This window comes from Euprymna scolopes, chromosome 6, assembly GCF_053919585.1.
Source record: "Euprymna scolopes isolate OS-2025 chromosome 6, ASM5391958v1, whole genome shotgun sequence".
Classification (NCBI taxonomy): Eukaryota; Metazoa; Mollusca; class Cephalopoda; order Sepiida; family Sepiolidae; genus Euprymna; species Euprymna scolopes.
This window is the reverse complement of record NC_136487.1, coordinates 92,470,721-92,490,268: the sequence shown is the minus strand read 5'-3', so window position 1 is coordinate 92,490,268 and position 19,548 is coordinate 92,470,721. Positions and strand designations below refer to the sequence as shown.

Genomic DNA, 19,548 nt, shown 5'->3' with positions numbered 1-19,548 from the left:
AGTTCAATGTTTTTTTTTTTCTTTTAATTTTATTTTAACTACATAAGATTACATGTGTCACCATGTTTAAAGTATGACATCACAACACGTTCAGGTGCTCTTTTGCTGGCGATCAGGCTAAGATTAGTGTAATTGATGTACTATGCTTGGTTCTTAAGAGGTATTACCTTCTTTCGGAGGCAAAGAATTATACCCTATTAGTGCCGGGGGTGTTACTGCTTGAAATCCAATTGAGATCCAATTTCGACAATTTTTTATGAATACTCGATAACGGTCGTATGGTCTACCCCTGGTCAAGTTCAACCATGTCTCACATCCAACTCTCATAGGAAAGAGAAGTAGGAGAGAGCATTTGGTGTGAACCTAAACATCACATACTAGTATAGTGTGATGCCGTAATTTTAATAGAGGCACAAACATATATGTTATCGAAATACAAAGTCCATAAGGTTATGATCATTAAGTCTTTAAAAATTTAACTAAAATTTAATTTAAAAAATAAAATATTAGCAATAGTGTAGTGTACTATATTGTAGTTCAGTGAATTATAATACAGGACCACAACGAAAAAAAGGAGGCTCTCTCTCTCTCTCTCTCTCTATATATATATATATATAGAGAGAGAGAGAGAGAGAGAGAGAGAAAGAGAGAGAGAAATAATACTATTTCCATTATTTTCATCATATATATTAGTAAGTTATGAAAATATACATGGCAATAAAGCTACATAGAATATTCAGCGTTTCGTTCTCATGAGAATTCGCAAGGCTGTAATAAGCCTGACGAATTTTAACGAGAACGAAACGCGGAATATTCTGTGTGTAGCTCAATTGAATATTTTCATAACTTACTACCCAGCTCCACCTATGTATCGAGCAGTCGAGCACTGATGAAGTAAATATTGAAAAAATTACGCATAAATTATATCTTCGTATATTAATTTATGTGATTAAATTAATATATGTGTGTGTGTGTGTGTGTGTGTGTGTGTGTGTGTGACAAATAACTGCCATCAAACGAAAATATACTTTTCTACCTAAGTTTTAGACGCTAGTAAGATTTGTTATTGTCATTTTATCATTAGTCATTTTCTAAGATGGCGCTTGATTTCATGGGTTGATGTTCATTAATTTCAGACCTAAAAGATAATTATTAAAAAGGTTATACTAATTCGCCTGACAAGCAATCCGAACTTAGGCTTACAGTTCCTCTCTCTCTCTCTCTCTCTCTCTCTCTCTCTCTCTCTCTCTCTCTCTCTAACTAACTAGCTTTAAGCCCGAAATTAGCAACCCAAACTTCCCCAAAAGCCGCCCGTCATCTTGGAAGATGACTCTTACGATAATGCGGCGATAATAAATTCATATATAATACTTATTACAATAGGTGTTCACTCGTAAAACTTATATAGGTAGATATAAAGGTAACTTTTCTTGCGTTTGGTAACAGTTGTTTTTCACCTTTCTTAGATTTAAAATTTAAAACTCAGTTTTGATAAAACTAAAAAAACAAACATAAAAGTTATCTCCCTTGATGATGCTTTTTACTTTACTAATGTAAAGTAAAAAAGTTTCCACACATTTCAACCGGTGTCATAGGTTCATTTATGACTGGAAAAATGAAATTAAACTATAAAGCTTTGTCTAAAGAAGTCATCCTCCCAGGCACACTCTTTTTTTTTTCTTCTTCGAACGGGTGGGTTTATTGCTTTTCACTTAAGGTATCCTCGTTCATGAAGGAGAGGTGTGCTTCTTAGACCTTAGCTCTAACTTTGCCCGCATGGAGAGGCAGGCATTAATTAGATAAAAGAACTGATAAAAACTTGATAATTTAAAGTGCTTTATTTTTCTTTTCTTTTTTTTCAACGGTAAGGGATACTTAAAAAAAAAAAATTGGGCATTTTTATTTTCTACAAAAAATACTGAAACTAAAAACCCACTCAATAAATGTATTGGATGGGTTTCTACCAGTATTTTGTTTAATGTTCTATTTTTGAGCAATTATCCAAACTCCAAATATGTGACCCTCTCATGTTGAACATTTTTTTCTTGTTTTCGCGTAACATTTTACGCTACTTATTTTTAGAACCGAATAAACACTTAAAATAAGTTAACTTATCCAGTTAGGTAGAAGAGTAACTTATATTGCCTTTGATAACATTTGTTATATACTTTCTAAAACCGCCTTTTAATTTTGTTGTCTATAGTAATAAAAAATAAAAATAACTTCCATACTTTTTAGGGGTCATTTTACATTTTAAATTTTAATTAGTCTTAATTGTAAAGCGAGTTTGGTAATGATTAAAAGTCACTACTGATCGATCCGCCGTGCTATTTTTTAAAATCGTATTTCCAAGTTTAATTAAAGTTTTATGATATGTTTTTTATTCAATTGTAAGGTTAAAGTACAGAATAGGCACAAAAAACACTCTCCCCTCCCCATGTTAAGAATGGCTTTTTAAATAATGTTATTATTTCAGCACGGATCAATAAGTGCAGTGCAGTGCACTAATAGTACTAAAGTCACTAATGCAAATTGTATAATAATCATTAACTTTTAAGGAAAAGTGTTTTTCTTGTATTTGAGTTTCACATTTTCAAGAAAAAAAAATATTCGGTTATAAACTGGAACTATGCGAAAATAACTGTTCTAAATTGTTATATGAATATATAATTTTACGTTACTGAACATGATTTTACGTAAATTTTAATATAAAAGAAACTTAATTATCTTCAGAACCAATAATGTTTCATTATTGTAGTCTAAGAAAAAATATTTTCAAAAGATAGCCTTCTCACTATGTTTTTGTCATTGTTTAAAAACTTATTATATAACACTAGTAAACCCCAACAAAAAAAAAACAAAAACAGCCCAACACCAACACTTGATGTCACCTTTCCGATAATTAGTAATTTTTAAACCATTACATAAGGTTAAAAATTAGATTAATAGCGAAAAAGTAAAAGGATCTCTTTCCTATCTCGGTTTGTGGATACGAAATCATTCTAGCCTTAGGCAACCTTTATTTTTGTCCCAATTCAGACTACCTCTTTTTGTGGAGCTAGCTTTTAAAAACTGACCTTGCGTTTAATTCCCCCCCCCCTCCCAATTCTTGGTGAGGCAAGTATGGGCCTGACATCACGTGTTTGGTTTTATCTTTTCTATAACAACGCCCATACTTGGCCTTCCGGCCAAGATCACAGTATAGTATCTGTTCTGATGCTACACTTTATCTTTTCTTCCTCGGTCAGTGGAGGAGAAGTTCTTCATAACTGAGACAATTTTCATTTTTGTTCCTATCCAGAGTGGAGTGCCCCTTTTTAGGAGCTGGATTTTTCCCACATTAAAAACCGACCGTGTGTCTAACTCTGCCTTCGTGGGGAGGAGGCAAGTGAATTGAAACATAGTTTTACAATTGAAATCCAGCCAACTCATACTAGCCAATAGATTGGCTGTAAAGTAGGGTTTTCTTTGTTTGTTTTTTTTACATTTGCCAATGATGTACCTTAAAACCCTTATTCCCCGAGAATTGGGTCCCGTTGTTTGATTGTACCTATTTACTATGCCTCCCCACCCCACGGGACAGAGTTAGACACCAGGGTCGTTTTTTTAACGTGGAGAAAAGGTACAAAAATAAAAATTGTCTCAGTCGTGAAGGATTTCTCCTCCGCCGAAAGAGAACAAGAAATGGAAGTGCAGCATCTGAAGAACAGATACTACACTTTGATTGTAGTTGACAGGTGATGTTCTTGGTTTTAAGCTAGTCTTTAAAGACATTGAAAAAAAAACTTTTTAAGGTATAATGAATGAAGAAAAAAAATTACATTCGGTCACGGAAACGGGATTAACTCCTTCCTTTTGCTGGTGCATGAACAGTCAGAAACGTTATGCTGTATTTTCTCTCGTGATCCAAGAAGAAACAAGAAATGAAATTTCTGACTGTAAAGGATTTTTTTCTGTTGTTAAAATCCAATTGTTGAAAGGAAAAAGCAGCAGCAGCTCATCATTTACAACTTCCTGTTTTTTTTTTTTTTGTTTTTCACCACACTTGCGGAATTTTCGAGTTGCAACATCTTTCCTCTTTGACCATCACGACACCCCTTACGTTTGTATAATTAACAATCGAGGTATGTAAATAAGACGTGCTACTCTGGTTTTTAAAAGAAAATAGCTTTGTAATCGAATGACAACTAAGGTCCCGAAAGAAAGTTAAAAAATGAAAAAAAAAAAAAAAAAACTTCGCTAAAACTTCCGGTGTATTTTTTTCTTTTTACCGGTGCGTATTGTCATGCCTGTTGTTTACGTCATTGCTCAATACAGATTTATTTATTTATTAAAACATTTTTTTCTTAAAAGTAGACCGTGAATATTAAATAATTTAACCTTCTAAATTTTAACTTTAAAAAATTCATAAAATCAAATATAAATGGCTTTTGTCTAATTCAAAAGTGTAATAATATCTAACTTGCCCGGGAGTCTTTATTTTTACCCCCACCCTCATCCCTTTTAAAACTATGCCCTTATTTTTGCTTAACTAAATAATTATTTGATTCCCCCCCCCCTAGTCGTCTATTGACGTCTGCACAATCTCCAATAAGTATATATTTCTAAATAGAATTGTGAAAGTTAAATAATTTATATAGTAATCGTTTGGTTATTAAATCAATTGAACTCAATTGCTATCAAACTCTAGCCGAATTTTGATAATGTTGTTTCAATTCTCTTATAACATTATTGCGTGGAAATAGCTGTCAAATTTCGAAAGGTCGCTAGTTACATTCATCTTTTGTTTCAACTAACCAAAGATGGCTGACTTGTTAATGAATAAACTGGGATATTTATGATTACATAATTAATAAAATAAGGTGCTTACTTATTTACATTGGCACTTATGGCGGCAATTACAAGTAAAGAAAATACAGAAAAGGACGCACCAGTCACGGAATGAAGATGAAATATTCCAAAAATCATGTAATTTGATCAAGTAATTTTTTTTTTTTTTTAAATTCAAGAAAATCAAGGGTCAAGTTTTACAACTAAGCGAGTCGTAGTGTTTTCGTCCGCCATGATAAACAGTGTAAACAACTTAAATCGAAGTTGAAAGGTGAAAACTTTGCCTTACGTTCACTGCAGTTTTAGTAGTAAAATTGTAAATTTTCATTTTCTTAGTTTTAAATAAAATACTTGATCGATTTACGTAATTTTTGGAATATGACATCTTCATTCGAGTACGTACATCATACAGACGTTTCTGTATTTTCTTTACTTTTAATTGCTACCATAGGCGGCAATCTAAATAAGCACCGAAAATAAATTATAGAATTTTTAAAATTTCGTCTTATTTTACGCTATTACATTTTGATTTCTATAAACATTCGATTAATATGTAGAAATTTGTTCGATCAGATTGTTTGTGAAAGCATGTACGGTTTTGGCGATCCTAGTTTCATTTGAGGATTGGTAGTGTCAACTGGAGCTACTTTGACAATCCTATATAAACTGGTATTTTTCACTTTTAATTAATCAATTTTTAGAGGATTATTATTCATTTTGTTGTAATGCATGCGGTGTTACTATGTGTACCACCGCCACTACGTGTGAATAACACGCCCTTATATTTCTTCTGCTATCCAGATACCCAATGAACACTTGGTCATAGATAAGTACAGATTACTTTTTAGCGCATCGCAATGGCCAAGGGTTCATTGGGTATCTGGATAATAGAAGAAATATAAGGGCTTGCCAGTCGTGCCTAGGCGGCATCACAGTGTTGCATGAGATGGGTCTGAAAGTCTGTGACCTCATTCCATGCACAATGAAAATATCAGTTGCAAATGACAAACCTATTGAAATCGTAGGTGCCTTTTACATCTGACAATGGAACTATTCGCAGCACACGGCAGCTTGTATACTTCACACCATCCACAGAGTACCTTTACCTCTCTAAACATGCGTGTGTGGCTCTCGGTATGATCCCTACAAACTTCCCATCTGTTGGCACTCGGTATGATCCCTAGAAACTTCCCATCTGTTGGCACAGCCTCACAATTTTCTTCATGTGATGCCACAGATCCTCCTGCCGAAGGAAGCAAAAGATCATGTAGGTGTCCAGATTGTGAGCAACACCCTCCTCCTCTAACCACGATCCCATTCCCACCAACGGAGAAGAATGAGCAAGCTAATTTCAGCTGGCTCATTCCTACAGCATATGACAACCACAACACCTACTCAGCCACATAATAAAAGTCATCTCCCCTTTGGTTCTCCAGTGAATATCCCTACGGAACGGGGCACTACATCGGAGAAGGGACCCCACCCTCACAAGAAACTCCCTCGTTCCTTGGCCAGATTACTCCCTCACAACAAGGCTGGTCACCAAGAACTTCAACCCCTGCATCCTCGACGATGTGACCCGATCATGTAACTTTTCAAGACAAACTTGAGCTTGAGTAGTGATTTCAAAATTTTAGGAGGAATGTGACTTGGGTACCATTGGCTGGATTTGAAGCTGGAACCTTTGGCTCTCTAGTGATGTTCACTACCATCTGAGCTAATTACAAATGCATATCAGAACTTTAGAGATGAATACAGATATAAATAAATGCATATTTGTTTGACTTATGCCTGCCTGGTTCAAAATTTTCAGTTTTGACCCCTTGCCAGCTGCTTTTCTGATTAAAAGCCAAATTGACTTCAAGATGCATTCAAATGTAGGTTCATGTGCGTGATAGCCGTGATAGTCTCACATATTGGACAGTGACTGTAAATTTGTACCAGTGATGTTTGTGTACTTTTTCTCAATTCAGTCTTCGTCACTTGCAGTATCAAAGACTGGGGGGGGGGGGTTATTATTATTTTGTTGTAATGCATGCAGTGTTACTATGTGTATCTTCACTACACGTAAATAACACACCCTTATATTTCTTCTATTATCCAGGTACCCAATGAACCCTTTGTCATTGCGACACACTAAAAAGTAATCTATACTTATATAATTTTGATTTGTTTGATCCTTAAAACTGAGCTGTATCATGTGTATGGTATAATTGTAACATATCTTCTGCTTCCTGCCAATGCTAGAAGTTCTTGGAAATGCGGTTATGAGAATTCACCAAACATCACAAAAATGTAAACCTGAGATAACTCCACGAACAACCGTTTCATCGTGAGAATTTACTGATTTTCATGCATTTACGTCTGGTGTGAGAAAACACAAAACTTCCACTGATTACTGCAATTGTGTCTAGTTATGTTTTTCTGCTTGCTTACATTGGTGAGCTTTGTAAGCCAACGCATTTCGGTTGAAAACACTATTACGTACTTAAGTGTCATGGCGAAATTAGTATAAATTCCAAAAATTACGACAAGTAATTCAGTAGATGATGTGCTATAAGTATTTAAAAAAGAAAACGAAAATCATTTACAATTATGTTCCCAGATATCATATTTATGGCGAACCTTTAAGTCTATTTAAATCAAAGGTTATCTCCCTTGGTTGTCATATTGAGTTGGTCACACAACTCTTCCACATTAAAACATTTGATAAAGCTTGATAATTCGATCAGTTCTATTTTTACTTGTAATTATTTTTCTACTCAATCATTTTTTCATAACTTTGGAAATTTATATTAATTTCGCCATGAAACATAAGTATGTAATGTTTCACCTGTGTGATGAAAACAGTGAGAGTTTTTGAAATTAGTAATCATTGTGTTAGTAAACCACTACTTTTTTCAAATGTGTGTATGAAAACTGTAAATATAGGCTTAGGATCTTGTAATGGTGAATTTAATATGCAAATGAGTTGGAAGTGCATAGATAAATAAGCACTAATTTTGGCATATGGTGCAGTTTTTAAATTCAGCTCGTTGGAATGTGTATTGAGGATCATGTAAAGAAGGAAAGACGAAAAGACGTGTCTGTCAACTAATGATAAAAAAGAGACTTGCACTTCGATGGTTCATCAATGGACATATCAATTGTAAAATGGTTAGGAGACTTCGAATTGTGAATTATATGTTATCAAATCAATAAGATTGAGTGTGCCCCTGCCACTGCGCTTTAAAAGTGCTCCGAGAGACCAACTATCTAAACAACAGCGGAAAGATGTTGAGGAGATAAAGTAAACTATGGGTCTTTCTTTACTACTTAAGCACCATCTCTGGCCAGAAAAAAAATGTTGAATTCTTAACAGGTTTACAGTGTTTGATGGTACTAGTAGAGAAAATACCACAGGAATGCTGGATTCAAGGTGCATTACTTAGCAAAGTACTCTGTCATGTCAGAGGACTTCTCTGATCTTCAGTCAGAGTGGAAGCTCTAATTCTGGAGGAGTTATTGGACAGAACCAGGGATGTTCTAATTGAAGAGAAGGCTCTAAAGGAACCTATATGCGCAATGCACTAACCGTAATATATTTCTGATAATACACTCTTAGTGATGTGTCAAAACAGGAAACCTAATGAAGAATTGTGTGAGAAAACGATGACGGAGACAACGAATTAGTGCCAGCCTCTTCCCTCATTTTATATTGACTACCATGGCACTACCAGTACTCGAAGTGAAAGTGGATGGACGACAGTGTCTAGCATTATTGAACAACAGATGCTCTCAGACCTTGATAATTGGCACCCATGAGACACTAAAGTGATAATAGCGGACAACAGCCCGCTGCATTATGTGGGAATTGGGAACATTGAATTGACAGTAGAGAATATGCAGCCATGGATACTGAATGCACTAACTACTAGCAACAGGGTGCCATGGTTTGATGTGTTGCTTGGATTTGATGCTATCTAGAAGCTAGGAGGAGTTCAGATATTGAAAGCAGAGTAGTTAACGAACTGGGTTTTGAGGTCCTGTTTGATCCTTATGACTGTGAATGCTAGCTTAGAAGTGGTTTAGATGCCGGTCATCAACTCAGCTTAAAAATTGCATGGCGGAATAACATATGCTGAATGATATACGATGGGCATCCGAAAATGAGCTGAAAGTGTTATTTGACAGTGGTTGGCTAGAAGTGTACCCTTAGGGTTTGCATAGGCTTGAAAAGGCCATGAATTTTGAGCTATATCTTGAAAAGGCCATGAATTTTGAGCTATATCTTGAAAAGGCCATGAATTTTGAGCTATATCTTGAAAAGGCCATGAATTTTGAGCTATATCTTGAAAAGGCCATGAATTTTGAGCTATATCTTGAAAAGGCCATGAATTTTGAGCTATATCTTGAAAAGGCCATGAATTTTGAGCTATATCTTGAAAAGGCCATGAATTTTGAGCTATATCTTGAAAAGGCCATGAATTTTGAGCTATATCTTGAAAAGGCCATGAATTTTGAGCTATATCTTGAAAAGGCCATGAATTTTGAGCTATATCTTGAAAAGGCCATGAATTTTGAGCTATATCTTGAAAAGGCCATGAATTTTGAGCTATATCTTGAAAAGGCCATGAATTTTGAGCTATATCTTGAAAAGGCCATGAATTTTGAGCTATATCTTGAAAAGGCCATGAATTTTGAGCTATATCTTGAAAAGGCCATGAATTTTGAGCTATATCTTGAAAAGGCCATGAATTTTGAGCTATATCTTGAAAAGGCCATGAATTTTGAGCTATATCTTGAAAAGGCCATGAATTTTGAGCTATATCTTGAAAAGGCCATGAATTTTGAGCTATATCTTGAAAAGGCCATGAATTTTGAGCTATATCTTGAAAAGGCCATGAATTTTGAGCTATATCTTGAAAAGGCCATGAATTTTGAGCTATATCTTGAAAAGGCCATGAATTTTGAGCTATATCTTGAAAAGGCCATGAATTTTGAGCTATATCTTGAAAAGGCCATGAATTTTGAGCTATATCTTGAAAGGGCCATGAATTTTGAACTATATGTCTTGAAAAGGCCATGAATTTTGAGCTATATCTTGAAAAGGCCATGAATTTTGAGCTATATCTTGAAAAGGCCTTATTTTTATTATTACCTTGAAAATATGAAAAAGAGCTTGAAAATCGTATTTATGTCTAGTAAAAATTTATGCTGAAATATTAGAAATAAAATTGAAATAAATACTATTAAAATATTTTTTAAATATTAAAAATAAAATTGAAATAAATACTATTAAACAGAACATGTCAGTCAATTGATCCACTAACAATACATCTCAGCGTGAAGAATAATTGGAAAAGATTTGCTATAAACATTATGCATTACAATGGAAATCTCTTTCTAATGCTGATTGATTGTGGCCCATTGCGATGCACGATTTGGCGACAGTTGCGTTGACAGGATTTAGCCAGTTAGAATTGATCTTTCTTGAGTGAATCCCACCCATGGAATTGTTACTGGATAACAATACAGCATTTACCAGCAAAGAGTTCTGACAGCTTACAAGAATATGGAGTATCAAACCCCATTACCATTGTATTTAGATATTTGTTGTAAATGGCATAGTGGAGTGAAGCCACAGGAGTAGAAACATTGTAGCGAGGAAACACTGCTACGTACTCTGTCTATTAGTACAATATAATGCCTAAGGATGTTGTGTTCTATTGCCTCACTGATTCAATTCATAACTACCCTGTACGAATGTGTTATTGATGTGGTCCCCTTGTCAGGTGTAATTGAGAGCTAGCAAGCGCCCTTCTCCATCAGTAATAAAGTATGAATAAAAACTGGTAGAAGATACACAACTCCTTTAAGAATGGGTTGTGTAACTGACGTTTGTGATGTACAGATGGTATGGGTTGATAGGACTCTGCAACACATCAAGGACTTGTGGCCTATTGTAGAGTCAAACAGTCAAACCAATTGTGAGAGCGACAGCACTGAGTCATTAGAAGGTGAATGATTGATCTCTTTCCCACCAAGTTCAGATAGACAATGCCTCTCCGATGATACTGCTGATAACAATGTAGAAAGTTTTTGTCACCGATGTCTTAATTAACAAAGGAAGAACCTCGCCCGATGCTGCTCAGAAGTGTTCAGACCAGGATGCATTGGCATCCTGTTCTCTATGTGATCATGAGCTCAAGAGATGTTGAGATGAAAATGTCAAGAATTTTTTAAGTTAGTAATCATTGTTTTAATGAAGCACTACTTTTTTAAGATGTGTGTATGAAGACAGTGATTAGGATGCTACAATGATGAATTTAATTTGAAAATGAATTGAAAGCGAGTAAGCATTAATTTTGGCATACAATGTAGTTTGAAATTCGACTCATTGGAATGCATACTGAGGATTGTGTAAAGAAGGAAAGACGAAAAGATTGTGAAGCCACCTTTGATGGTAACCTGGCACCGGAAATCCTCATCTGCCAGATTGACATCCATATCAACATGGCCTACCCTCCGCCTGTGCCTGCCGTAGCTACAGCAGCACCACTGAAAGCAGAAAAAGTCAAGCAACCCATGATATCGGCTGCAGGTTCAAGTGAGGACTTTGCCTACTTTGAGCAGAGATGGGATGGGATGATTATTAATCTGTCTGCCACTTACAAGGCACAGGCATAGTCTTCCAATTCCTCGAGTGCTGTGATGACCCCTTGAGAAAAGACCTCACAAGGACGTTCGGGTTCCTTGCATACTCAAATGAGGCAACCATCCTGCAAAAGATAAGGACTCTCACTGTACAATAGGAGAGTATCATGGTAGCAAGAGTTCAGCTACAAAACATGAAGCAAAACAGGGATGAACCAGTTTGTGCATTTGTTGCGAGACTCAAAGGGTAGGCTAGTGTGTGACATTACCTGTTAGGCTAGACAACTTGTGGAAACAAAATTAGCTACAGCAACAACATAATTCATGATTCTCTCATCCGGGATATTTATGACTACGATATCCAACTGGACATACTGGGGCAACCCCAGCTAGCAAAGCAATCACTTGAGGAGACTGTCTCCTCTATTGAAGACAAAGAAAGTGGGAAACGCTCTGCTGGCCGCCTCCTCATAAACAGCAATGAGCCCACCACCTCTGCTGCAGTTGCCAGCTCATACAGGAGACAGGAGCGAAACCACCTACAGGACCGTGGATCACATGCTATCTCCAACCAGAATTCTGACAATTATAACTTGAACCCTTCTTCAGGCAACCCATTCTGCAGTTACTGTGAGGACGATCTCACCAAAGGCCTACTTGAGGAGCAGACAGAATAAGTTTGCCTGGCATATAATCACATATGCTCCTATTATGGCATGTACTCCATCACTTTGAAAAGGTTTGCCAATGCAGTCAACAAAAATGCAGTCCTGCCGCAAGTGATAGGATGAGTTGTTAGGTTCAAGGTGATCCACGGCCATTTTTTGTAAATTTGTTCAGAATTGTTGTGCATGGGTCACTGTGATTTTCTGTATAATGCAGGCCAAAAAAGAAGCTGGCCAATCTGACTAGAGTGAAACTGTTATAATAACAACAGCGGAATATTCTTCTAGAATGTTGTGAGACATTCTTACTGCTTAAACTTCTTAACTAGTCTGCTGACCTGTTCAAAAGCTGGTGATGTTGGCCACTGATAGTGATATCAGAGCATAATATATCTAATGCTGGAATAGTGCAAATTGATTCCCTTAACGGACCTAATTGTACTTATCGCAAGGCTTTTGATAGGCAATCTAAGAATAAGATAAAAATAGATCATCCTGAATCCAATATAGTATTGTCTGAAACTTTGATGGTAACGATATCCTTAAATGGAGAACCTTTGTCTGATGGAAGTTGAATATGTGATATTTCTAATGAAAGATCAAAGGAGGAATGATCACATTTTGCCTGATCTTCTACAGGAGGGAAAATTATCCGCAGTGTAGTTGTGTTCAATCACATGGATGTTGTACCTGAGTGAACTATGGATGGGCATAAGGGCGATTTTGTTCTTGGAAAAATTGGTGGTCTCTAGCATGATTTCTGTATATTGTTTGCGTTATGTTCGGTTTGTTTATTTTTGTGAGTCATTACCTTCAAAATGTGCATTGGATAATTGAACTGGAGAGAGTTTCTGATACCTAATTGTGACATCTGGTTTGAACACGGCCACATAGATTTTCATAGTTGTTAATGGAATTTGATATCTCAAAAAACTTAATGAGCAAATAAAGTATTCAAATTTACTTAATTTACTTTTTCCTTTTCCGTCTCATCATTTTACATTTACTGGTGTGAACATTTATCAATTGTGACTGAAATATTTTTTTTTTTCTTTTTACAGTTATTCACTCCCAAACAAGGTATATTGTCACTGAGATGTTAGGGATACTGTGATATAGGCAAGGTTTACATAAGGGCATCATTAGGTGGGAGTTGTGTAATCAGATTCATTACATTTAAATTTCTGCATGTTGGTAACGCCGGGGAAACAGGAAGCAGACAGGGAATTTGAAATGCAAGCTGCTCAAGGAATGAAGCTTTATCTGCTTGTTCAATACGATTTTAACTTCATAGACTAAAAATAAATTGCCGATCACTGAAAATAATAATCCAACTTTAAACAGTCTGCGGAAAAAGTTAATTACAGAAGAGAAATAATTGTATATTTATAAAGAGAAAAGATTAAATTTTGTTTACACTTAAATTTTAGAAAAATAATCCCCAAAATAAATAAGAGGGATTTCACTATATTTATCCATTTTTGCATTTTAAGCTAGACTATTTTGTATTTTTTTTTGTTTGTTGTTTTTGGAATGCTTTGGGATGAGGCTTTATTGGGGCCTGTGGCACAGTGGATAGAGGTGTTGAGTCTCTATGGTTCCAGACGAGCATTGTTAAAGATAGCAGTTTCAATCCTACCCAAGCAGGCCAGAGGTTTAGTTATCCAAAATGTGATGAGACAACAATTATGAAAGGCAGGCGTTACAAGACTCGGCATTCCTATCTGGTTGCAGTTAATCACGCTGATCGTTAGAGGATGAGTTGTCCGAAACATGGCGAAACAACAACTATGGAGATGAGGACAAAAGTCTGCAAATAAATGTTAGTTTGTGGTACCTAATTAAAAACTATCAATCCATCTCTTCTGAACTATCTACACAACCTCTCAAGAGGGAGTCCATTATGAAGTTATTACATAAACCATTATCCAAACGGTCACAGTAATAGTATACTAGACAAAAAAAGATGAATTCTTGGAATCCAGTAAGACTAAGAGATGGATATATTATAATTATGTTTAACTGGTAACAGTTAGTCTTCTAGATGGACTGTCTAGACCCTTCGGGTCTAGTATACTATTAAAATTCTGGCAATCTTATTTGCTTGTGTCACTGTGCACATTAGTTTCAATTACTTACTAGACCCCATCCTGAAATGTATTTGGTCTCTGTACAAGGGTTTATCAGGACAATTTGAGGATACTTCACCTGACAAGTAAACCCTGACCAAATATTCAAAATAACATAGTATTCGAAACTCAAATAAGATCCTCTTTACATGGCTATATGCTGACTCATACAAGGAATTGTATACCTTATCATAGTGGTGCTACCTTAAGTAACAGCACTTAGCTGGATACTCCACCCAAAAAAGATGAATTCTTGGAATCCAGTAAGACTAAGAGATGGATATATTATAATTATGTTTAACTGGTTAATTAGAGGGAGAAAAATTACTGTGCTTCACTTTTTTACTAATTCAACGTTTGAAAGGTAGAGGAGAATCTTGATTAAACACACACACATACATATATAAATATAAACCAAGTGTTATCTATGTGAACTTGCTAAAGTAAAATGAAAACAAGGAAAAATCATTGTCATCCATTTTCATAATGCTTGAGAATAATTCAGAATAGAATGAAGAAAAGAAGAGAGTAGGGGGTGAGATAGTTAATATATATAACAAATACTGACCCAACAATCCATGGGTGGTCTAGTAGTATGGTATAAAAATAAGTAGAAAATATTTCATGTGAAAAAGGCTTTATTGCATCTATCTTTATCCGGAAAAGTGAACATACATGTGTCCAGTTCGATTCATTTTTGTTTTGTCAATATTAATAGTAATTAAAGTGATTTAGTTTTATTTTTTTTTAATGTGAAAAGATTAAAATATTTGATTGTGAATTTTTTTTAAGGTAATTTAAATTAAACTAACATTGCTGGCTAAAAAGAAAGATTTCTTAAAGAAGAGTGACTATTTGCTCTCTCTCTCTCTCTCTCTCTCTCTCTCTCTCTCTCTCTCTCTCTCTCTATCTCTATCTATCTATCTTTATCTCTCTTTCTCACACACACCATCACTAATTGATTTTATCAGGCTAACTGATTTCTTTTTTTGATTTCTTTGCAGTCTTATTGTAAAGATAAATTTGTATCAAAATTACCAAAATTTTAATAATTATCTATTTATATGAATAAATGTTAATGTTTCTCTCTCTCTCTCTCTCTCTCTCTCTATCTCTATCTATCTTTATCTCTCTTTCTCACACACACCATCACTAATTGATTTTATCAGGCTAACTGATTTCTTTTTTTGATTTCTTTGCAGTCTTATTGTAAAGATAAATTTGTATCAAAATTACCAAAATTTTAATAATTATCTATTTATATGAATAAATGTTAATGTTTCTCTCTCTCTCTCTCTCTCTCTCTCTCTAAGCTTCTGTCTCTCACTACAAGAAACTTACAAATGAAATATTTATTTAAAATTTTAGTTTTGCAAGCTGGCAAAAATATGCATCAATAGAATTATGGGTAATAATAGTTGAATGAAAACAATCTGTGAATAAGAAAAAATAAATAGTAAATCAATGAGTTGGTTTTATTTATTTACTTTTTTATAAAGAAATATGCAAATTAGTTAATTTTTTGATGTCGTTCACATATCCACGACTGAGAATGTTATGAAACTGTTTTTCTTTTATTACAAATAGAAAAGTATCCTTTTAATCTCAAGCAGGCAACGATGTTCAGCCATTGCAGGTTGAACTGGTTTGCTCTAAAGAATAAAGTTTCATAAACTGTCCACAGTTGCATGTATATCCCTGTCAAAGGAAATACCAATGTTAGGTTTTTGCAGTTTTTGCAAGAATGTGTTAACGTCCTCTTACATACAGCATCTGGTATTTCCAAATGGTTACCCATCAGTTATTGGCCAGGTTCAACATTGCTTAACTTTGTATGTCAGCAAGATTATTTTAATCTCACTATCAATGTTAAAAATATATATTTATTATTATTTATATTTAAATTTTATTTTATATTTAGAGATTATTGATAAAGTTCTCTCCAGTAGGATATAATGTACTTTGTTTTTGCAGGCTCTGCTGTATCAGTTTAGTTTTTGTGTTCATTTTGAGAGATCCTTTCTTGCTTGCTAAATATGATCTTGATAATATCATTTGAGCCTCCTCTTTTTTCAGTATTGTACTAATATTTAGTATTTGAATTTAACAACTGGTAACAAACGTCTCTGAAAGAGGTGAATATAGATTACTCATTAAAAGACATACCTGTACATAGTCATTATAGTTATTAATTTAAGTTGAAAAACATAATAGATTTGCATTGAAGAATGTAACATTTTTTTGTCATTTGACAGAACAGGTACTCCAGTACATTAAGATATATATAAAAGAAATTTATTGAACATGTAAACTTCTCGGATTTTCAAAATCGGGCCTAAATAGCATTTAAGCTAACAAATTAAACTTTGCTTCTGATTATCACAATTTTAATTTGTTACTGTTGTACCATGTTATTGGCAATATATACGTATAATGTATTTTGCTATCATTTATTTAAAAAATATTTATTAATATTAAATATAATCACCTAAAAATAAAAATCAATAAGGAGAATAATTCATTTTAAAATTAATATAATATAAGTTGTCTACCTTAAGTTTGAAATTGGGCAAACCAATTAATATTAAAAACTTAACTGTATCTCAAGCAACCCCAATTTGATACAGGTAGTTTTTAATGAATTAAATTTTTTTTTTCTTACTTTTTACTTTTTTACTGATTTCTACAGAACCTATCTATAGAGCATGTATTTCTGTTTCAATTTCAGGGAGAGATTGCCCACCAGTTCCAGCTCCCAGAACGCCAGGCAAAAGTGAATCAATTGATAAAAGCAATGGAACAAGCATCTGGTGGAATGGCAACTCCTATGGAGGAGGAAGAAGAAGAAGAGGAGGAGGAGGAAGAGGAGGAAGAAGAGGTGATGGAGGAGGGGGAAGAACAGGAGGAACCTATACAATATTGTATATGCAGGTCGACTGATTGCTCACGTTTCATGATGTAAGTACAAGCCAAAAACATACATTAAGAAATTTGGGTTTGTATTACTAAACACATAGATTCAAAAAAGTTATCAAAAAAACAAATATATAACAAATAAATGTCATCAAAGGCAAGATAAGTTACTTTTCTACCTAACTGGATAATTTTTTAGTGTTTTTATTCAATATAACATTTTATTCAGCTCAAAAAACATAGTGTTTACCGATGTATTGGAAAATTGAAAATGGCACTGGACTTTCTGTTGAACACGGTAAGTTTGGGAAAATGAGTTAAAAATAAAAACTGCACAAAATACTGTTAGAAACTCACTCAATATATGTTACCATGACATAGGCTGACATATATTCAGTGGGTTTTTAACAGTATTTTGTATAGTTTTTTATTTTAAACTCATTTTCCCAAACTTACCGTGTTCAACAGCGAGTCTGGCGCCATTTTCAGTTTTCCACTACATCGGTGAATAAACCTGTTACATTAAATAAAAACACTAAAAAATTATCCAGTTAGGTAGAAAAGTAACTTATCTTGCCTTTAATAACATTTATTTGTTATATATTTGTTTTTTGACAACTTTTTTGAATCTATGTGTATAGTAATACAAATTCAGAAATTTATCCTAATAAAAAAATCGATCAATAATAAAATAAAAACAAATATTATCCCCCCCCCCCCAAGTGTTAGGAAGTTTTTATTTGAAAGCTATGTTTAATTTCAGAAGACTTTCTGATGGGTAGCTGATGTTTCAACTGAGAGAATGAAATGATACACTGTTTCATTATGTTGGATTGGAAGTGTAAAAGTGCCATTGTTGTGTAGTATCATTGCGGTTTCTATGATCCAGTTTGTCTCGAATAATAAAAACCATGTGTATTGCTTGTAGGTTAATTTGCAGTTTTTAGTTTATCAATACAAATAGTGTCATTTTAAAAATTTTATTATGTACCAAAGCTGACTGAATCAGTGTTTGCTTCTTTAAAGCTTTTTCTCTATATATTTTAATCATGCAAAATGTATGTTGAAATATTATTTGATATTACATTTGTAGAGCAAATATCTATTTTAATTATTCTAATTATCCTTAATTTTCAATTAATTTACCAAATGACTCATCTCTTAAGTTTCTGCCTATCACCCTCTTCCTGTTTTAATGTATGTTGTGTGATCCTCTCATGAACCCACCCTTATTTTATAATACCATTTTTATCACTCTTGCTTTCATGACTCTCTCTCTCTCCCTCTGTTTATTAAGTAAAATGTCATAAAGAAAGGAAAACATAAAAAGATTAAAATAGTTTATTATAAACAAAAGAAAATCACAGATATTTAACCCATTGGCAAGAGAAAGATATAACAACCAGATAACATAATTTTGGATTTTGTCATTTTATTTTTTATATTTTAACTTTTTAACCGTTTAATTTTTTTCTTATTTAAACAATCTAACCCAAAGTAAATGGTTGACCCAATAGATAACATTTTTCTTGCTATAACTAATATTACTGTTTAATGACCAATATTATACGTTTTCATTGGTCTTTTAGTGGCTGTGATAATTGTAATGAATGGTACCATGGTGATTGCATTGGTGTAACACAGGCAGCAGCTAAAATAATCAAACAATTCTTCTGTGATGCTTGTCGAGGTAAGTAATAAAAATGAATCATTTTTCAAACTATACCTTGTGTAAAAAAAACATTGATACAGGAGTCCACCCATTGAACTGTTAATCAAATTCACAATCCTTTCTGCAATTCAACCATATTTAGCATAAATAAACTTCAGTCTATGCCTAACTTGTCCACCAAGTTTCATTCATGAATGTTCAACAGACTTTGTTTTATTGCTGTTCAATGATATGAAAGGACACTTTTTTTAATCATCTCATCAGTAGGAGGTGTGGTTTTGAATAGTCTTATTACCCCCCCCCCACACACACACACTAAATTTTTTCTGTGGGTTTATTTCAAAGATAAAAAAATCCCTAGCTTATTTTCCTGAACTGAAGAGGGCTATCCCCACCAAAATCTGAGTAATCTGAGTAATACCAAGAGAGAAGTGTATCAGAGTTATTGACAATTTTGCATGTTGTACCCAGGTGTGCTTATTGAATGGTGATAAAATATCATGAGACAGTTATGATTGAAAATGGTTTTCTATTAAAATTTTACTTTTTTAAAAAGAGAACGGAAAGGGAGTTTGTAATATATTCTTTCATTTGCGTAGTCATATATCTTTTTAGTACTCTTTTGCCATATATCATTGTTTAAGTAATCTACTTGCCCTACATGACCTACATGACAGCCAGTGTTGATGTAAGCCAGATACAG

General features: G+C 34.1%; 1 protein-coding gene across 2 annotated transcripts in view; it reads left to right on the top strand.

Annotated features, from left to right (window-relative positions):
- Positions 1–19,548, top strand: part of LOC145277793 (CXXC-type zinc finger protein 1-like) — an 82,625-nt gene that overhangs the window by 23,218 nt on the left and 39,859 nt on the right. Inside the window, exons 1-3 of one of the 2 annotated variants that reach the window (XM_080129611.1) lie at positions 3,990–4,124; positions 16,989–17,218; positions 18,763–18,863. In XM_080129611.1, the coding sequence (XP_079985737.1) occupies positions 17,055–17,218; positions 18,763–18,863 (265 nt within the window). In that variant the 5' untranslated portion in view covers positions 3,990–4,124; positions 16,989–17,054. Of the gene's footprint in view, positions 1–3,989; positions 4,125–16,988; positions 17,219–18,762; positions 18,864–19,548 lie in introns of those variants that run through there. The other variant, XM_080129610.1, reaches the window with a different exon arrangement.